Source organism: Carlito syrichta, unplaced genomic scaffold (genome assembly GCF_000164805.1).
Source record: "Carlito syrichta isolate Samal-C Ts95f unplaced genomic scaffold, Tarsius_syrichta-2.0.1 Scaffold316215, whole genome shotgun sequence".
Taxonomy (NCBI): Eukaryota; Metazoa; Chordata; class Mammalia; order Primates; family Tarsiidae; genus Carlito; species Carlito syrichta.
This window is the reverse complement of record NW_007260311.1, coordinates 1045986-1058485: the sequence shown is the minus strand read 5'-3', so window position 1 is coordinate 1058485 and position 12500 is coordinate 1045986. Positions and strand designations below refer to the sequence as shown.

The 12500-nt window shown below is 32.8% G+C and overlaps 1 protein-coding gene across 1 annotated transcript in view; it reads right to left on the bottom strand.

Moving 5' to 3' along the window:
- The window catches only part of ZNF407 (zinc finger protein 407), a 481202-nt gene that overhangs the window by 420189 nt on the left and 48513 nt on the right, over nucleotides 1-12500 (bottom strand). Inside the window, exon 3 of the mRNA XM_008073939.1 lies at nucleotides 6774-6888. Coding sequence (XP_008072130.1) covers nucleotides 6774-6888 — 115 coding nt within the window. The remainder of the gene's footprint in view (nucleotides 1-6773; nucleotides 6889-12500) is intronic.

Sequence of the window (12500 nt, the reverse complement as noted above, 5' to 3'; positions counted from 1 at the left end):
GGAGGTTAAGGCTGCAGTGAACCAAGATTGTAGCCCCGCACTCCAGCCTGGGCAACAGAGCAAGACTCTGTATTCAAGGAAAAAATAAAATAAAATAAAATCTTCTCTTCCCTCTATCTAGTCTCACATACTCCAGAAATTGCTGGCAGTGCTCTTTATAACCAACCATGCTATTCCATCCCTCTCTACTTTTGCTCTTATGTTCTTTTGTTCCCTCTGTTAAAAATGCCCGAATTTACCATGTGAATAACCTCTCATCCTTCAAGACATGATTCAAACAGAACATGAGTGAGCGTGGAGGTTTTCCTACTGCAGCTCGGCAGCTCATCCCTCCTACCTTGCATTCCCATTCAACCTTACTCTTCCTCCCAAAATGGATCTGTACCACAGACGGCCTCTCCAACAGAGAACGGTTCTCTCCAACAGAGAACATGCAACCACAGGGCCTGGGCACCACCTTGTCACTGTGCCTGCAAAAGAACACACTCACAAGAACCTATCAAATGAGAAAGGAAGGAAGAAATAATACATCAGTGGGTATACTTCTCCTCTGTCTACATTTCTATACTTCCTCTTATCCAATTCCTGACAAATCAAAAAGCAAAAGTCTCCAAAAGCAAAAACTTAACAAATAGTGGGGAAAAAGGAAGAGGGAAGCAGAAAACAAGTTAACGAGAAAAAGAAATCACAGAACAGGCGAAGAAGAGTGGCTACCCTCCTCCCTCCTACTGCGGGGAGAGGAGGGTTCAAGACTCCAGAGACTCCACAACAGTTCCTTGCTTTATGAAACAGGATTTTGGAATGACCACAAATTCACTTTTAAATAAAAAATTTTTTAAAAAAGTTAAGTCACGGGGATATACTGTTATACTGTAAAAGACCTTAGAGACAGAGTCAATGTTTTCAACTGCAATACCAAGAAATGATGAAGCTTATTTTACTTCCATTTTGTTACAGGTTGATCATACTTATTGACCTTGGAATAAATCTATGACCCTATTCTTCTGTGGCAAATTTTTTTTTTAATACTACCACAAAAAAAGGAAAATAGGATATGGTGGCGACAAAAAAGCTCTCCTTTCACTGTGGGGAGAAGCTGGGAATAGCTTTCTTCTGTTTCTACTTCCTTGCCCTAATCTCACTTCCAACTCTCTTCTGAATTTACAAAAACAGTTCACTGAAAAATACACTAGCATCATATCTGAAAGTTTTATATTTGAATATTATAGCCAAAATTAGGTTTTCAAATAATGAAGTAATTTGTATATTTTAAAAGTATAAATGTTTACTCTCTATGTAAAAAGTACTTCAAAAATTTTATCATCAGAGGAATAAACAAACAGCATGAATTCTGTATTCCTAATTGACAGAAAGAGAGACGGTTCTCATTACATGACATTTTTTATGTTTTAAACCAAAGACAGAAATATATCAGTAAACAAAAAATGTTAAAATACTATATGGATAAAATATATAATGCACCATCTATAATGAGAGAGTATTTTAATGTTAATTTAAATTTTTAAAACTGAGAGATGCTGTACTTTATACGGTACAAGCATAATTCATGCCACAGTATAAAACAAATTTTTTCTATCTATATCTCTTTAACTAAAACAACCAGCTAAACCAAATGCTTATTTTATTTTGGATACATCTGTAGATATGATGGGTGTAATTAATTGCTCAGCTAAAAATGCAATTCCATGGTGCATTTAATGATTTAGGTATACACGGCTTTAGTTCTCAGAGAAGACTAAAAATAGTGATTTTAATTTATTCCTGTTGCCTACAATTACCCACAACCATGTATTTTTAAATATTTCCAGCCTATAAAAATTACTAATTTTTGCCACTTGTGTTTATCTGCATGTAGACTTTGATTTGGATAAATTAAGCTCTCAAGTGTTCCTTGCTTTATGAAACTCTGCATGTTGTACACTTCAACACAAATAAATGACTTGTACCATTAGAGGTTTAAATAATGTAATGTATTTCATGCTCAGCCTGAAGCTGGATTCCAATGAAGTTGCTAATGCACGTAATGATTAAGTGTAACTCAAATACTAACTGTGTTGTTGAAAACATGACAGGCAATAATTTGGTCTATTATATTCTGCCATTTAATTGCCTAGTACAGACATTCTCTGACACGTTATGAAGCAATGATTTACAATTATTCAAGCTGCAAAGGTCAGAAAGTGACATTATAATCATCTACATAGAGATCCCTTCTAATGCACAAAAACTAGGTAATGCCACACACACACACACACACACACACACACACACACACACACACACACACAAAGAGTTTTACTGCATTTGTAACTTTCTATTTAAGGTTTCTTAAACCAACTAGGAATAAACAGTTCATAAGTACATTAATAGACAATTTTAAAATGTCTGGAATATTTCCATGAATCTAGATATAACAGATTTAGAAAACACCCTTATTCTCTCCTGATTAGGTAAATTCTTTTTAACTGTTTAATTCCATAAACAAGAACAAAGACAAGACAAAGGGAAATCAATCAGTAAATAGCACAATCCCTATATCACACATATGGGGGTCTTGCTTCTGAATGGCATACAAAATATTGACTTCATTTCCTAGGTTTATTGAAATCAGAGGTCAATCATTAGTTTTCTATAACTCTTTTAAAATAACTAGTACTAAAAAACAACAACCCAAGTTGACCAGTTTTATTCCTATCATCCTAATGGGAAGATGTTAAAATCTTTACATTTTTAGACAGTTACTTCTTGCTATAATACAAATATGTTCAGTCATCAAGTAAATGCAATAAATAAATAATCAATGCAAGAAGGAGAGTGGGAAAAATAAAATTATTTAAAACAACACTTATAAATGGGAAGTGTAAAACAGAGAAAGAGAGAGACTAAATACTAGAATATGAAAGTAAAACACTGTGCAAGCCATTTTTCAAAAGAACATAAATCTGGGCAAAAGTAAAAAATAAAAGTGGTTGGTGGGAGGAAATAGATAAACCACATTTACTACGAACAACCTAGAGGGAAAAAATAGTATAAATTAAAGCCACAACAACAACAAAAAAAAACAAGACATTAAAAAAGTAGAGAAATAAAGAAAATGGATAGTTAAATAGAAGAAAAAGAGTAGTCTACCATTACTAGTTGCATAAGTTAAGTACTACACTAAAAACATTTTGAATCTCAAGTTTCCCATCAGCAAAATAGGGATAATAAGCATGACATAAACAATCCACAAAACTATAGCAATCAACAAATGAGATAAATGTTAATCAAGGTATTTACTAAGCCATAAAGCACTGCATCAATACTAATGAGAGTATTACATACATTATTTTATATACACACAGAGAATCTAATAAATTTTTAAAAATTTAAAATATGGTGCCTAAAATTACTCTTTATAAGCCACTGAGATTTGTGAGTTCTTGACTACTAAAAAAAATAAAGAAAGAGATCATGGATATAATAAAAATATGCATTTGGTCTACTTTTAAACATAAAATTATTAAATAAAAGTATTTAATACTTTTAAATATATATGCTTTCTATTACCTCTTACTTTCTCTCCCACTAAGCCCTATGTCAGACCCATAGTAGATTTTCATGTTAACTGTCCATCAAATGCCTAAATATACATATACCTATATTCTACAAAATTCTTCTCTTGATTACTCAGATGCAAGAAAAACATCATTAAGAAACTCTACGATTCAAAAAACTGCTCCTCCTAAAAGTGAAAGTAAAATGGCTCTTAAATTATCTATAACATGTAATTAAACATAAAGTAAAAGCAATGCATTTTTGAACCTTTTACCATGACATGAGCAGGTAAACCTTGGGTAAACAAACCTTACATTCTAAATTCTGAATCCTAATTATCTAATAAGGATTAGACATCAAATGCATTCAGCTTCTTCTGTCTAACTTAAATTCATGATATATTGTAGCTAAAACTTGCCAATGTAGGTAGAGGGGGGGTTATTTCTTAAAATAGATCTCAAAGATTCAAAGAAAATCAATACAGTTCCCAATATGTTACATAAAAATTTAAAAGGTAGTTTTTGTTAAGGAAGTTGCTAGTACACAACCCTAAATCTAAGCCTTAGTGAAAAATACAAGAGACAAATAGTTAATGAGCATCTACGATCTTCTTATAGAGATATATAAAGATATGAAAAAGAGGTCAGACAATTACAAATAATCTGAAAAATTAATATTGAGCTCAACTAAGTATGTGTTGCTTCCACCAGTTTCACCATACAATATTAGTTTGGTCTTCAATATAACCAAGATATTATTAAGAAAAAGAGTACAGCATTATAATAATTTCATTTTTTAAATGTGCCTGCCTGATTTTTTTTATACCATCATTCAATCATGACTATTTGAGAAATAACTTCTTAAAACTCAAATAATAAAGAAGTCATTAATAAAATTCTAAAAGACAGAGACTAAGACATTAACTACTGGAGAAAAGAAAACATAGTGCAGGACCTTCTGTTTGTGACAAAATTATAGAGTTAATGTTCCTGAAAGATCACTTCACCTTTTAAAGCATGATTTTGTAAAAGGTAAAATTTATAGCAATTAAAACTAATGAAGAAATGCAGTGTGAGCTGCTTATGTTCAGGAACTAATAGGTCCACTGAGCATTTCTAAGATTATTTAGCCATCAATGATAATGAATTGACATTGTCAGTGACGCTAATGTACCAATACTCTCTAGTGGCCCTAATCTGATAGCCAATCTTTGCATGTTTTTGTTTTTCATTTTAATTTTTAACCTGCATACTGCCCTATTTCTTTGAAACAGATGAAATCTAGAACAACCTGTGATGCCCCTTCTGTAACACTGAAGGGCATCTAACTATTTTTCTGTTTCAACTACATAGATAAATAGGTATTCTTCTATTTACCGCAATTCTTCAGAACTTTTATCTTCACTGCTAAAATTATTGCTATATAATTTTTAAATCAAATTTCATTTAAAAAATAAAGAAAAATATTACTTCATAGTCAGATGAAATTCAATGGCTACCATAATTCTAAGAGATGCAATTTTGGAGTCTAGAATGCGTTTTCTACATGCACACATATACATAGTTCTCTCTGACAGCAGTATAAAACCCAATCTATGTATGTTTATTTATAATTCTGTACATTAGGAATCAAATATATAAACTGCTAATGCAAAATTTCATCTGTATGTGGCAAGCAATTGGTAAGCAAGATTAGTAAGGTGCATATTGTTCAAATTATTAGTCAACCAAGTATGCATTTTTTGATACCATGTATGTCAGAAACTATTCTCTTAAAAAGTTTTTTCTCTTTTCAGAGTCTTAGTAGCCGAAATTTTTTAAAAATTAATGGAATTTCTGTTAACAGAGTATGAACAACTATTTACTTATTTCTCAGAAATGAGGAAGAAACCACTTACTGTCACCTAATAGCAAAATATCAGTGGAGTCAGTGCCTTCATTTTCCCTATAACTCCTATGGTAAAAACAATAAGTGATATATCTTTTGAAATTCCAAGACCTATAGCAATTAAAATGAACCATTTGGCACTTGACCCCTGCAGCTAAAATCAGTAGTAACAAAACTCATTCTCCCACTGCTCTTCAGGGGGCTTTAAGACAAAGGTTCACCTTCATTTACTTTAGCTGCAAGTCAGTGAACCATCAATTCTGCCAATGAATATATCACAGATCATGGTTAATAAAACTGCTTGCAAAGTTATTGTAAAAGCACCTTAAGGGTCAAAATGCAACTTCATCCTGGGATCAAGTGTTTTTGGCATAAAAGATATTTACATGGTAGTATCAATCATAAGACTCTTGCACTTTAAAAACAAGAGTGCCCATTGCATAATTTAATTAAACTTGTAGTATTTTTGTAAACTAGCCATAAGAATTACAGGTTCCTCAGATGCATAATATAAAGAGTTTTTGTATGATATACTTATTAGTTAATTTCTCTGGCATAATAACATTAAAATATACTTTTAATCAGAAGTAGGATATTAAAATCCACCTCTGAATATCCTATGATATACCATGTATGTCATAGCATTTTAAAACCTTTTAAACATTTCTGCTAAATTAATTAATTCTGCATTAAGGCACCTTAGCGCTTTCTATTAAATGCAACACATTTGAATGACAATTAAACATTGTAAGTAATTCTTCAAAGGAAAAAACATTAACTTAAAAAAGAAACAAGTTTTGAAACAAAGTTACACCAAAACACTTTCACATTGGTTTTGTAGGCATCATCCCTACACTAATCAGTTACAAGCCATCTGAAATTAAATCTTTAGTTTTTGTCCTTATAGAATATGTCCAATGGATCTAAAGAGCTATTAATGTGATTAAAATTAAAGTAGTATAGCAGAAGAAAAAAACATATATATATATATATACTCCTAAAGCTATATTATGTATTTTTTATGTCTTTAAATGGAATTTATAGTTCTCTCTGGCAATGTGAATGAACATCCTATAATTTAGTCAATTTACAGATTACAGGTTCAAATTGACCTTGTAGCCCATAAAATTGCTCATCTTCAGTACAGGATTAGAAGTAGGAGAAGAATGTCATAACTGTATTTAAGGAATTTACCATAACAATGGAAAGGAGGATATGCATGCATAATTTTAGCCACTCTTGCTCCCATCAGTTTGGAATTACGAAACAATGGCTATCCTGCACACATTTCCTGGCTCTGGCAGCAGAGGTGGCTTCAAAGTACTCACCCACAGACATGACACTTGTACTCCCTCATCCCAAGGTGCCTTTTCACGTGGTTTCTGGCATCTCCAAGCTGAGCTGTTGCAAAATGGCATATCTTGCACTTGAATGGTTTTGATCCTGAGTAAATTTAACATAATAAATATGATTCGAATTTGAAAAGTACATCACTGATAGTTTTTAAAAGAGAGCTAAATCTTACATCATACCCTTAATCTAATTAAGAATTTCTGTCCCCAAAATGAAATACTTGCATTCATTTATAACTTGAATAGCCCCGATTCCATAATTATTCTACCCTGAAGACTTTCATGTTTCCGTGATTCTTCCTAACTCTCAACATTTCTAAGATTCAAAGACAAGAAAGTGAGACTGCTTAGCAGTACTTAGTAGATGAGATGAGCTAAATAATTTTAAATATTTTTCTTATAATTCACAAAATTATAAAATTTTATAATTATAAAATTTAAATGTTCCATTTCAAATGTTGAGTGACTTTATTTTTAAAACACAAATGCATACAAAGTAGTTTATAATTCTAAAATATATTTATCATCAAATACATTTCTCAGTGGCCATCTCCTTGTTTCCTCAAATTTCTCCAGATTTGAATTTATTCACATTAACAATGGTAGTTCAGATTTTTTTTTCTGACATCTATCCCAATGACTACATTTTTAATAACACAATGTAGTGTTACTACATTACACAAACAATTATTATTTAATAACACTACATTTTCAATCATACAATGTATCCATATACAGTGAACAGATTGTTATGCTTTTATGATCATTTTATAAAAAGTCAAAAATCTGTGATGATTCAGCAAACCAGAAGAATTGACATTTGGGTTATTATTGTTTTTAAAAACAAATATTTCAACTCAAAAGGCACAGTAGCAACCAAAAAATCTATAAACATCTCATAAAGAAATAAGATAAACTATACTAAAAAATGGGAAAATAAAATTACTTCAAAGTCAGGAAACTTACTGTCAGTTACAGATAAGATTGTAACTGGAACACACTGATAATCAGTACCCACATTAATAAGAAACAACACCCTTAAAAGGTATAAAATATATATACCATTTTCCCATTTCTTAATTACTGAATTTTCAAATAAATAAATCAAAATTATAAAGCCAGTCTAAAATCAGTACAATACGTTTCTAGATTTTTCATATAATATTTAGTACCTATTTAATAAAATACCCCCCTCCTTTTTTTTTTGAGTCAGAGTTTCACTGTCGCCCAGGCTGGAGTGCAGTGGCATTCTCACAGTCACCACCGCCTTCACCTTCTGGGCTCAGGTGATCCTTCTGCCTCAATCTTCCAAGTAGTTGGAACTACAGGCATGTACCACCACACCTAGCTAATTTTTTTATTTATTGTAGAGATGAGGTCTCACCAAATTGCCCAGGCTGGTCTCGAAACTGTGGGCTCAGGCAATCCTGTCACCGTGCCCTGCCTAAAACACTTTCTAATATAGTTAGTTAGAACATGAAATATGTGAACTTTAATAAATATACAAAAAGAGCTCCAATAAAAAAATTGCGATAAATCATATTTGATCAATGAACCTCTGTGCAGTGCCCTTGGAAAAAAAAAATCCTCCAAGAATACTTTGTTGAAATTGAAGTACTCAGTAAAAAATTTTAGAGTCTTAAATTTCAATTTAATTCCCAAAAGCTGACAAAAAAAAGTGCTGCATTTAATTTTAATCTTCCAACAGAAATAAAAAAGTCAACAGTACTAAGCACGGGCAGACAAGGTTGAATATTTCACAGTTCAATGACAATGAAGCCAGATCTCTTAATACTTCCATTTCTACTGTTTGAAGTAGATGTAAAATATATTTAGCACCTGAATGGTTATATCTAGTCAGGTTTATATGTTTAAATGTCAAAAGCAGGTTGAGACTGCAGCTCACAGCAATCATATTCTATCAATCACATTAGAAACTACAGTTTATTTAAATGATTCTGATAAAACTAAGCCTCACTACTTTGAAAGATTAAGACACAGAATTCTGTAACGAGATTTTTGAAAAGTGTGAGAAGAACCAATTTATTTATATTTTAAGTTAAATGTGTTAAAGATAATAGAGTATTAAGGAAACTATTAATCAACAATAATATCAAGACTCCAAACAAAGAAGATAAAGCTTTCCCAATATTTGTATCACAATCTTGGTGAATGGATTTCACTTTGCTTACACAACCCTGCACTGTGACTAGTTCCTCTGGGTGTGGCACAGATGCCACACAGAGCTGGACACAGGGTCTTTGGTGTTTTCAATTTACCATACAATCACTTCTTAGTGAAAAACTCTAGCTCCTGTAAGTCGCAGTGATCACAGCATGTTGATGACACATATATGAGTGATTCTGTTTACTGCTCCACCCAGAATCACGAAGGCCTTTACTATTCTTCATCTATTCTATTCAGAGTGGACTGTGTTAACATCTCCTTTCTGTGCTATAATAATTCAAATACTAACAGAGGTAATACTTTTCTGTATTTTTTAAAGGCCTCTTTATTTACTAACTGATAATATTTCCATTTTAAGCTTGCTATGCATATTCCAAAATGAATCCAAGCATAGTGTTTATAAGGCAAAATCTGTAAACCCACATATCTCTACATTTGTCTCTCTAGTGTATTTTGAGTGTGACAAACATTTAGTATCACCTATAATGATAACAGTCATTATCCTTGATAGGTTTTTTTTGGGTAAGGGGGCTAATTTGGTCTGTGAGGTTTCTTGAAAGAAAAAAATTAAAGAGACTCTCCATTTTCCTGGTACCTTATTACGTTACCAAAAGAATTCCAGACTTTAAAAACCAAGGCTTCTCCCAGACCTACTGGGCTCTCCTCAACTATCAGTCATTCCCAATTGTTCCACACACATGGATGTGCCATTTAAAAGTAAATACAATCAAAAACCTTTAGGTCTTAAAAGAATGAAAGAAGATGCATATTACCCAAAATCTAATACTTCTCAATTTTAGCCTTAATTCCACAATCCTTCCTAAACATTGGAACACTTCATTCATTCACTTATTCATTCATCTGTGTATTTGTATATTCATTCATTCAACAAACTGCACTAAGCACCACCTGAGTGTGGGACACAGATGAAGCAGTGAACAAAGCAGGATCCCTGTTCTCACTGTGTTTAAAGTCTACAGATTAACTATCCTAGTAATCTATCTGTTCATCCTCTAAACTGTTTCATGAGTTACAAACACTACCAGCCCTAACCAGAATTCTTCAGTGAAGTCACACATTCCTATCTCCCTGCATGTGAACATTTTTGAATGGCACCAGTGACCATAGCACTCTGAACACAAAATTAATGACTTCGGGCAATCTGAGAGCTCAACAGTAGCCCCTATTATATGAAATCAAAGCTTTAACAGAATAATGCTGAAGAGAAAACGAGCAGTGTTTTTAGCCCTACTAAGGTACTGTGAGAGGGAAGACTGCTCTTTCTGGTCATGCTGACTGCTTCATACCAGCAAGCACACCAGGAAACCCTGGGTTGATTTCTTCCTGCAATTCATTTATTTCTTATAGTGCTAAGGACGGCAAGAAAAGGTTATATAAAACATACAGCACTTCAAAAATATGAAAACAGGGATTGGAAGAGTAAGCCCTTTTTCCAGTTAACTATTAATAACAGTCCCTGCATTACTATTTCATGGACATAAGCAAAGTATCAGAAAAGCAATTCATTTCAAGATGCTCCAGGAAAAAAAAAAAAAAACTTGAATTAAAACCTGGAGACTAACTTCCCCAAAAAAATGACTTGTAAAATTGAAATGGTAGTCTGGTGTTATGTCCTCAGGAACAGTGCGCTCAGTGGTGTTTCAAAGCACAATAAAAATGTACTTGCTGATAAGACCAACACAAGATGTTTTAAAAAAAAAGTATGCTAACTTTTACTAAATGTTACAATCAATGATGTAACTTATATAAGTAGGGTTACTTTGTCACATATTGATAGTTACCTCACTTTCACATCCACATTAACTTGATTTTAAATGCAATTAATACATATAGTCAAGGAAGACTAATGGACTACATTCTGCACTTAACCTGGTGGACATTTTCAAATGGCACAAGTGACCAGTGCAAACCTATTTTGCATTGTAAACGACTAAATAAATCTTAATGGATTAAGAATGATCAGCTATCAACACACAAGGGAAATTAAGTGCTGAAATGCCTACATTGATTATTTTAAATTATTAGCCTTACTCTGTTCTTGAATTTGTATGCTTTTAGTGAGCTTTAACACATTTACAAGACTTATTGACTATAATTACAAGAGAATTCAAGTAATGGACACATCAATTATAAGCAACATGTCTTGACCAGACAGTTGCATAAAGAATTCTAAAAAGAGCTCCATTAGCATCTTCCTCTTAGTTCTATTCAGTTTTATCTGTCTTAAGAGGGCATATTAAGAAATTACATATTTTCTGCACATGTGAACAAGCGTTTTTCCTAAAACTGTACCATTTCAGAAAGCGAGTTGCAACAAGGTACTGACAGAGATACTAATAATGCAAACAAGTATTTATTTGGACTTATTCCTCAAAAACAGCTCTAGCACATAAGAGTTTTTGACAATGTTTATATGTATCTAGATTAATCTTATGCAGGATGCCCTGTTACTTTCTTCCATGAAAACTTTTATGTATCTTTAATCACCCTAATCTGGTAACAATGTTTCCTATTCCTTTGTCTTCCTTCTTGTAACCATACACTAAGTTTCAAAAATTGTATGAATTTAAAGTATAGCTTTAATAATAAGCCATTATTTAAAAGTACAGTAAAATAAACCTTACACTTTTAATGAAAATATGTTCATTGAAATGTGAATTTATTATTCAAATCCACTCATAAATTCAACCATGGAGACAGAACTTGTCTAAGCAGAGCACAATGATTTAGAAAAGCTGTCTATTTAAAATAAAGAATGTATGGCAGGTTTATAGAAACAGTGCAGTGAATTTTTACATAAATTTAGAACAGTAGCTTATGCATTTTCCACAAAAAATGTGTTTTTTTTAAACTTTCTACCTAAAATAAAACGTTAAAATGGAACACTAAATGTGACAGAGATAGAAACTAAATCAGGTGCTACCTCCATGAAACCAGATCCCCAGAACATGTTAACTTTGAAGAGTGGTGGCTACTTTTGATCCTTGACGGTGGAATCTTACTGCCTGGAAGTTACCCTTTAAGATATAAAATATCTGGCATCGAATATCTTTTTAAGTACTTAATACTGTAAGAAAAAATTTATTACTCCACTCCCCAAAACTCATGTTATATGTCCTCTAAAAACAAAATGCCACTTGGCATACACTTAAAAAAAAAAACAAATAATTAGGACTTGGGAACAAATGAGAAGCTGTAACAGACAGGTGTTTTTAAAAGGCACCAGAGGGACTGGGCTTTCTGACAAAACTAAAAGTTGTCAACCAACCTGCCCTTGGAATCACGAAGGCTTAACTTCCTTTAGAAATGCTCAGTGTGAAGCTGGGCTTGGTGGCTCAGCCTGTAATCCCACGCCTTCGGGAGGCTGAGGTGAGTGGATTGCCTGAGCCTGCGGGCTCGAGATCCGCCTGGGCAACTTGGCAAGACTTCATCTCTACGATAAATCAAAAAATGAGCCGGGCGTGGTAGTGCGCGCCTGTAGTTCCAGCTACTTGG